This window comes from Pseudophryne corroboree, unplaced genomic scaffold (assembly GCF_028390025.1).
Source record: "Pseudophryne corroboree isolate aPseCor3 unplaced genomic scaffold, aPseCor3.hap2 scaffold_2352, whole genome shotgun sequence".
Classification (NCBI taxonomy): Eukaryota; Metazoa; Chordata; class Amphibia; order Anura; family Myobatrachidae; genus Pseudophryne; species Pseudophryne corroboree.
Window position 1 is genome coordinate 43,843 of NW_026969006.1, and position 9,463 is coordinate 53,305.

The following is a 9,463-nucleotide window of genomic DNA, read 5'->3' on the forward strand; positions in this document are numbered from 1 at the left end:
AGGAAATGGAACAAAGAACGTATTTATATCCTAAATAAACACACTAATAAAACATGGTGCAACAATGTCCAGTTCAACCATCAGGAACACTTGAATTTGCGCTCTACAGAATATTGCCTGTGCGTGCGGTCTGTATAAACATGGCAGACCGTACATTAAACTGTATTTCTTTGTCCGCCAATGATCTCTAGATGATATGTAATAATTATTGTGAAGGTTCCAGTCAGATCATCTATAAGGTGCAAATTCCTGTAATACAGAGCAGACCTTCCACCTCTTCTCTGCGCCCACATGTCGATCACTTGGCCAGAGACCAGGTTTTATTAATTATGGGGTGGCATTATTATTAGGGTTATATATACAAATAATATCTCAGGCACTGGCTTTATCTACATATACATACAAACCGTGTAATATTTATGTCTTGTCATTTACATCATCCTGTAGGGCCCGTGCCCCATCCTAACGCTGCTGTGACCAGTATCTTCCCCCAGCTACACCATCTTGTGTCCAGGAGCCCCGCACATCCCACCTCCTGGCCATCACGTACTCCAGCCGCAGGCCAGGCCTGCAAGTCACACTCTGCATGAGATGTAAATGTCTTTGATGCGGTTGGTCAGTGTGGTCTTTAAGTCCGTCAGGGTGTCCAGACCCTGCACTTTGCTGCTGCGCCCGTGGATCAGTTGTTTGAAGGATTCCTGCTCCAGCAGTGGCCTCATGTTTTGGAGAAAGAACCCCTCGCAGAATAGAGCCAGCTCCGGAGCATTGTGTATCTGAAGAACAGAAGAAACAAGTTTTACTAAAGGGGAGGGGGGGGGGGGGGGGGGACAAGATGGGTGTATACAAGTAGCCTTATCTTAATCTCCAGTGAAACCAGGACAGGCAGAAAATACAGATTCATGTGATGTCACCAATTCTGTATTCATAGACTAATACCAATACCATATATCACGTGTCCCTAATAAGTTATACATCTCCCTCCCCCAACTGATTTTTGCCCACGTTTGTTATTTTATACAATTGGACGAGCAGAGGTTCCCTCCACAGGAACATTCCCCAGGACTGTTCAGTCTAAAGAAAGAAGAGCGCAAAGACCAAGAAGTACTTTCACCACACAATGTTCACTATTCTCATTTTTATGGGTGGGGGGAACCACGCCACACCACATCGATCAACATCCAATTCCATCAATGTTCCTCCTTAGACACAGTAATGAGTTGGGGTGGGGAGGCACATTGGTTTCCGCTCTACAGTGGCATCTAACTTACTGTATCACGGGGTAATGTAGTAGGTGTGATAATGGGTTCAGTACGAGATGCCGGCGGTCACATGATTGGCACTTGTACCCCAACATTGAGAATACTGACAGGGGACGGGGTAATTATTTTACCCTTCCCTGTCCCCTACCCTTCTGGCACCAGGATTCCAGCATGTGTCACATGAATGCCGGGATCCCTACTGCCAGGATGCTAGACACATCCAGAAATAATATTGCCTAGAGAAGAGAGTACATAGGAAAAAGCCGCTGCTGCTCCCAAGAGTAATATAAAATGTCAGAATAAAAGGGAACTTTATTTGCTGGGTCACTCTTAACCAGTTGGCACTGGACTGGATGTAGTGCTTCCACGTTCGGTCGTGCTTTGCATACAGACTGAGACATGCACACAGATATACAGTCAAAATTAGGAAAAACTGTATATGCTACTTTTTATACAAGTGTGGCTTTTCAAATTACAAGTGTGTTATCTTTGAGACTGCGTGTACTATACTGTACTTCTTCCCAAGTTCCCCCCCCCCCCCCCCTTTGCTTTAATAGGCAGTCTCCCCCTCCCCTAATTACACCCCCAGTGCGACTTGTGTTTTCACGGACAGGGTGTACTGTTTGGTAAAACACAACATGGCCAGTACACTGCTGTATGTAAATGAATTGCCCATGCTGTCATTTATTAAGCAGTATGCCCAGTCCATGCAATTACAAGTCTCGCAGGGGGGGTGGGGGAGGCTTTCTATTAAAGCAATGGGGAGTCCCGAGAGAATTTGGTACAGTAAACTCAGTCGCATAAAGATGTCTTTCATAATTTGAAAAGCCATACTGTTAGATCTGTGTAAAAAGTAGCACTTACCGCTTTTTCTCTATCGTCCTAAGTGGATGCTGGGGTTCCTGAAAGGACCATGGGGAATAGCGGCTCCGCAGGAGACAGGGCACAAAAGTAAAGCTTTTACAGGTCAGGTGGTGTGTACTGGCTCCTCCCCCTATGACCCTCCTCCAGACTCCAGTTAGATTTTTGTGCCCGGCCGAGAAGGGTGCAATTCTAGGTGGCTCTCATAAAGAGCTGCTTAGAGAGTTTAGCTTAGGTTTTTTATTTTACAGTGATTCCTGCTGGCAACAGGATCACTGCAACGAGGGACAGAGGGGAGAAGAAGTGAACTCACCTGCGTGCAGGATGGATTGGCTTCTTGGCTACTGGACATGAAGCTCCAGAGGGACGATCACAGGTACAGCCTGGATGGTCACCGGAGCCACGCCGCCGGCCCCCTCACAGATGCTGAAGCAAGAAGAGGTCCAGAATCGGCGGCTGAAGACTCCTGCAGTCTTCTTAAGGTAGCGCACAGCACTGCAGCTGTGCGCCATTTTCCTCTCAGCACACTTCACACGGCAGTCACTGAGGGTGCAGGGCGCTGGGGGGGGGGCGCCCTGGGAGGCAAATGTAAACCTTTAAAAAGGCTAAAAATACCTCACATATAGCCCCAGAGGCTATATGGAGATATTTACCCCTGCCTAAATGTACTAAATAGCGGGAGACGAGCCCGCCGGAAAAGGGGCGGGGCCTATCTCCTCAGCACACGGCGCCATTTTCTGTCACAGCTCCGCTGGTCAGGAAGGCTCCCAGGTCTCTCCCCTGCACTGCACTACAGAAACAGGGTATAACAGAGAGGGGGGGCAAAATAAATGGCAATATATTAATATAAAAGCAGCTATAAGGGAGCACTTAATCATAAGGCTATCCCTGTCATATATAGCGCTTTTTGGTGTGTGCTGGCAGACTCTCCCTCTGTCTCCCCAAAGGGCTAGTGGGTCCTGTCTTCGTATAGAGCATTCCCTGTGTGTCTGCTGTGTGTCGGTACGTGTGTGTCGACATGTATGAGGACGTTATTGGTGTGGAGGCGGAGCAATTGCCAAATATGAGGATGTCACCTTCTAGGGGGTCGACACCAGAATGGATGCCTTTATTTGTGGAATTACGGGATAGCGTCAACTCGCTTAAGCAGTCGTTTGCCGACATGAGGCGGCCGGACACTCACTTAGTGCCTGTCCAGGCGCCTCAAACACCGTCAGGGGCTGTAAAACGCCCCTTGCCTCAGTCGGTCGACACAGACCCAGACACAGGCACTGATTCCGGTAGTGAAGGTGACGAATCAACCGTATTTTCCAAAAGGGCCACACGTTATATGATTTTGGCAATAAAGGAGATGTTACATTTAGCTGATACTACAGGTACCACTAAACAGGGTATTATGTGGGGTGTGAAAAAACTACCAGTAGTTTTTACCGAATCAGAAGTATTAAATGACGTGTGTGATGAAGCGTGGGGTGCCCCGATAAAAAACTGCTAATTTCAAAGAAGTTATTGGCTTTATACCCTTTCCCGCCAGAGGTTAGGGAGCGCTGGGAAACACCTCCTAGGGTGGACAAAGCGCTAACACGCTTATCAAAACAAGTGGCGTTACCCTCTCCTGAGACGGCCGCACTTAAAGATCCATCAGATAGGAGGATGGAAAATATCCAAAAAGGTATATACACACATGCAGGTGTTATACTACGACCAGCTATTGCGACTGCCTGGATGTGCAGTGCTGGGGTAGTTTGGTCAGAGTCCCTGATCGAAAATATTGATACCCTGGACAGGGACAATATTTTACTGTCGTTAGAACAAATAAAGGATGCATTTCTTTATATGCGTGATGCACAGAGAGATATCTGCACACTGGCATCACGGGTAAGTGCTATGTCCATTTCGGCCAGAAGAGCTTTATGGACACGACAGTGGACAGGCGATGCGTAGAGGAGTTATTTGGGGTCGGTCTATCGGATTTGGTGGCCACGGCTACGGCCGGGAAATCCACCTTTCTACCTCAAGTCACTCCCCAACAGAAAAAGGCACCGACCTTTCAACCGCAGCCTTTTCGTTCCTTTAAAAATAAGAGAGCAAAGGGCTATTCATATCTGCCACGAGGCAGAGGACGAGGGAAGAGACAGCAACAGGCAGCTCCTTCCCAGGAACAGAAGCCCTCCCCGGCTTCTACAAAAGCCTCAGCATGACGCTGGGGCTTCGCAAGCGGACTCGGGGGCGGTAGGCGGTCGTCTCAAGAATTACAGCGCGCAGTGGGCTCACTCGCAGGTAAATCCCTGGATCCTGCAGATAATATCTCAGGGGTACAGGTTGAAATTAGAGACAGAGCCACCTCGCCGTTTCCTGAAGTCTGCTTTACCAACGTCCCCCTCAGAAAGGGAGACGGTTTTGGAAGCCATTCACAAGCTGTATTCTCAGCAGGTGATAGTCAAGGTACCTCTTCTACAACAAGGGAAGGGGTATTATTCCACTCTTTTTGTGGTACCGAAGCCGGATGGCTCGGTAAGGCCTATTCTAAATCTGAAGTCCTTGAACCTGTACATAAAGAAGTTCAAGTTCAAGATGGAGTCACTCAGAGCAGTGATAGCGAACCTGGAAGAAGGGGACTTTATGGTATCCTTGGACATCAAGGATGCGTATCTCCACGTTCCAATTACCCCTCACACCAGGGGTACCTCAGGTTCGTTGTACAAAACTGTCACTATCAGTTTCAGACGCTGCCGTTTGGTTTGTCCACGGCACCTCGGGTCTTTACAAAGGTAATGGCCGAGATAATATTTCTTCTTCGAAGAAAAGGCGTATTAATTATCCCATACTTGGACGATCTCCTAATAAGGGCAAGGTCCAGAGAACAGCTAGAGATGGGTTTAGCACTATCTCGAGAGGTGCTAAAGCAGCACGGATGGATTCTGAATATTCCAAAATCCCAATTAATGCCGACAACTCGTCTGCTGTTCCTGGGGATGATTCTGGACACAGTTCAGAAAAGGTTTTTCTTCCCGAAGAAAAAGCCAAGGAGTTATCTGACCTGGTCAGGAACCTCCTAAAACCAGGAAAGGTGTCTGTACATCAATGCACAAGAGTCCTGGGAAAAAATGGTAGCTTCTTACGAAGCAATCCCTTTCGGCAGATTCCATGCAAAGGGATCTGTTGGACAAATGGTCAGGGTCGCATCTTCAGATGCACCTGCGGATAACCCTGTCGCCGAGGACAAGGGTATCCCTTCTGTGGTGGTTGCAGGAGGCTCATCTATTGGAGGGCCGCAGATTCGGCATGCAGGATTGGATCCTGGTGACCACGGGTGCCAGCCAGAGAGGCTGGGGAGCAGTCACACAGGGAAGAAATTTCCAGGGAGTGTGGTCGAGCCTGAAAAAGTCTCTTCACATAAGCATTCTGGAACTAAGAGCAATCTACAATGCTCTAAGCCAGGCGGAACCTCTGCTTCAAGGAAGACCGGTGTTGATCCAGTCGGACAACATCACGGCAGTCGCCCATGTAAACAGACAGGGCGGCACAAGAAGCAGGAGGGCAATGGCAGAAGCTGCCAGGATCCTTCGCTGGGCGGAGAATCACGTGATAGCACTGTCAGCAGTATTCATCCCGGGCGTGGACAACTGGGAAGCAGACTTCCTCAGCAGACACGACCTTCACCCGGGAGAGTGGAGACTTCATCCAGAAGTTTTCCACATGCTATTAAACCGTTGGGTAAAACCAATGGTGGACATGATGGCGTCTCGCCTCAACAAAACACTGGACAGGTATTGCGCCAGGTCAAGAGATCCGCAGGCAATAGCTGTGGACGCGCTGGTAACACCTTGGGTGTACCAGTCGGTATATGTGTTTCCTCCTCTGCCTCTCATACCAAAGGTATTGAGGATTATACGGCAAAGTGGAGTAAGACTAGTGGCTCCGGATTGGCCAAGAAGGACTTGGTACCCGGAACTTCAAGAGATGGTCACGGACGATCCGTGGCCTCTACTTCTGAGAAGGGACCTGCTTCAGCAGGGTACTTGTCTTTTTCAAGACTTACCGCGGCTGCGTTTGACGGCATGGCGTTTGAATGCCAGATCCTAAAAGGAAAAGGCATTCCAGAAGAAGTCATTCCTACCTTGATAAAGGCAAGGAAGGAAGTCACCGCGAAGCATTATCGCCGTATTTGGCGAAAATGTTGCGTGGTGCGAGCAGCGGAGTGCTCCGATGGAGGAATTTCAACTGGGTCGTTTTCCTACATTTCCTGCAATCAGGATTGTCTATGGGTCTCAAATTGGGATCTATTAAGGTTCAAATTTCGGCCCTATCAATATTCTTCCAAAAAGAATTGGCCTCAGTCCCTGAGGTCCAGATTTTTATCAAAGGAGTACTGCATATACAGCCTCCTGTGGTGCCTAAGGTGGCACCGTGGGATCTAAATGTAGTTTTAGATTTCCTCAAATCAAATTGGTTTGAACCACTAAAGAAGGTGGATTTGAAATATCTCACATGGAAAGTGACTATGTTACTGGCCCTGGCTTCGGCCGGGAGAGTATCTGAACTGGCGGCTTTGTTTTATAAAAGCCCTTATTTAATTTTCCATTCGACATAGGGCAGAGCTGCGGACGCGTCCGCATTTTCTCCCTAAGGTGGTATCAGCGTTTCACCTGAACCAGCCTATTGTAGTGCCTGCGGCTACAGACGACTTGAAGGACTCCAAGTTGTTGGACGTTGTCAGAGCCTTAAAAATATACATTAAAGGACGGCTGGAGTCAGAAACTCTGACTCGCTGTTTATACTGTATGCACCCAACAAGTTGGGTGCACCTGCTTCTAAGCAGTCGATTGCTCGTTGGATTTGTAACAAAATTCAACTTGTACATTCTGTGGCAGGCCTGCCACAGCCTAAATCTGTTAAGGCCCATTCCGCAAGGAAGGTGGGCTCATCTTGGGCGGCTGCCCGAGGGGTCTCGGCATTACAACTCTGCCGAGCAGCTACGTGGTCAGGGGAGAACACGTTTGTAAATTTTTACAAATTTGATACCCTGGCAAAGGAGGACCTGGAGTTCTCTCATTCGGTGCTGCAGAGTCATCCGCACTCTCCCGCCCGTTTGGGAGCTTTGGTATAATCCCCATGGTCCTTTCAGGAACCCCAGCATCCACTTAGGACGATAGAGAAAATAAGAATTTACTTACCGATAATTCTATTTCTCGGAGTCCGTAGTGGATGCTGGGCGCCCATCCCAAGTGCGGATTATCTGCAATACTTGTACATAGTTATTGTTAACTAATTCGGGTTATTGTTTAGGAAGCCATCTTTCAGAGGCTCCTCTGTTATCATACTGTTAACTGGGTTTAGATCACAAGTTGTACGGTGTGATTGGTGTGGCTGGTATGAGTCTTACCCGGGATTCAAAATCCTCCCTTATTGTGTACGCTCGTCCGGGCACAGTACCTAACTGGAGTCTGGAGGAGGGTCATAGGGGGAGGAGCCAGTACACACCACCTGACCTGTAAAAGCTTTACTTTTGTGCCCTGTCTCCTGCGGAGCCGCTATTCCCCATGGTCCTTTCAGGAACCCCAGCATCCACTACGGACTCCGAGAAATAGAATTATCGGTAAGTAAATTCTTATTTTTTCCCCTCTAATTTTGAATGTATATGTGTGTTCATGTCCGAGTCTGTATATGAAGCACAACAGAGCTTGTTTTGGGAAAACATTTAAAAAAAAAAAATATGGATGCTACTTTACACAGTGTTCTTTGCAGGAATCGAACCATATCTCACAGCATGGTAACCATCGGCGATACCACTATGCCAAGAGAGCCATGGAGACAGGTGAATGATACCTACAGTGATACAGTGATGTTACTCTTTGGATTTTTTTTGTAGTGCTGTGTCCCACCTCTATTGCAGATTGTAATTAATTTTTTTAATGTTAGAGAGCTGTGTAGAACTTTAACTGTGCTTTTCTTTGTGTGCATCAGAGACTCTGTGATCACAGAAAAAGATTGTCAGTTTTAATATAGAGCGCATCTGACAAAAAGCAGTTCTTAAACTACAAGCAATGTTTGACTTTACAATGGAGACTTCACACATGCGCAATGGTGGTTTTCAAAAGCGACACCTGGTGGACGAACACCAGTATTGCACCTGACGGACACTCAATTCATTACAGCCACGCTGCGACAAGATGCAGGCAAACGTAATGCGACTAGTTTTTCGCACTACAGGATAGAGGAGCATGGCTACATCTGTGAATAGATAATGCAGACATTTGCAGCCATAACACTGGAATAGTACTTATTCCAGGCACAGGTGTACGAGACTGCTGTAACATTGCTGCAATGGAATCCTGATCCCCCTGACCCAGCTCTCGCTAAGTCTCCACGTTACAGATACAACCAATTCTCTGCCGGCTCACCTTGGCGTACTTGTAGATACTGACGCAGTTGTCTGTGTCGATGTTCTGCGAGCAGATGGTTTCACAGTGTCGCTGCAGAGCATTGAGCTGGAAGTGGCTGGCCGCAGACAGGAGCTGGGGAGACAGCAGAGCGATGACCAGGACCTACCCTAGTTGCAGCACATAGTCTATAGGTTACATCGTTTCCTCATCTCACAGCTCAGGCTGCACTCTGTTCTCCAAGACCATTAAAGCGGGGTAAGCTGCTGTGGAACTACACATACCAGCGTGCCCTACCACCGTTCTGTAGTTAGATCCTGCTAAACCTGGCAGGGTATGCTGGGATGTGTAGTTCTGCAGGTTGCCTATTCCTGATCTATGGAATGCTGTGGAAGGAAGAGAGAAGCTGCCGTGTGCTCATTACATAGTGTATATAAGTACATAGTAAGACTTCATAATACTAATACCCTGCCTTCCTCTAGGACCCACACATTCTTCCTCCTCCCCCCATACAGCCACTGTGCTCTGGTTCCCACCTCGTCAGGCCGGTTATAACAGAGACACGGGATAACGGCACCTACCTCTAGAATAGCAGCTGTTGGTACTCGTATAGACTCTGTGCCCCCGTAGTATAAGTACTGCATCAGCATCTGCAGGAGAGAGGAGCTCTGGTCAGAGGAACAGGGGTTACACAATATTGCATTTCTAGCCAGTATACCTTTTTTCTCTTACGTCCTAGAGGATGCTGGGGACTCCAAAAGGACCATGGGGTATAGACGGGATCCGCAGGAGACATGGGCACACCATAAGACTTTGAATGGGTGTGAACTGGCTCCTCCCTCTATGCCCCTCCTCCAGACCTCAGTTAGATTCTGTGCCCAGGAGAGACTGGACACACTAGGGGAGCTCTCCTGAGTTTCTCTAAAGACTTTTGTTAGGTTTTTTATTTTCAGGGAGACC

At 48.0% G+C, this 9,463-nt stretch overlaps 1 protein-coding gene across 1 annotated transcript; it reads right to left on the bottom strand.

The window, feature by feature from the left end:
* Positions 1-6: 6 nt before the first annotated feature.
* LOC135010454 (ankyrin repeat and BTB/POZ domain-containing protein 2-like) lies at positions 7-9,171 on the bottom strand (the record flags this gene model as incomplete). Its single annotated transcript, XM_063952369.1, has 3 exons — positions 7-773; positions 8,525-8,638; positions 9,085-9,171. Coding segments are annotated over 3 exons (399 nt in total), but the record flags the coding sequence as incomplete, so codon positions are not given.
* Positions 9,172-9,463: the final 292 nt, after the last annotated feature.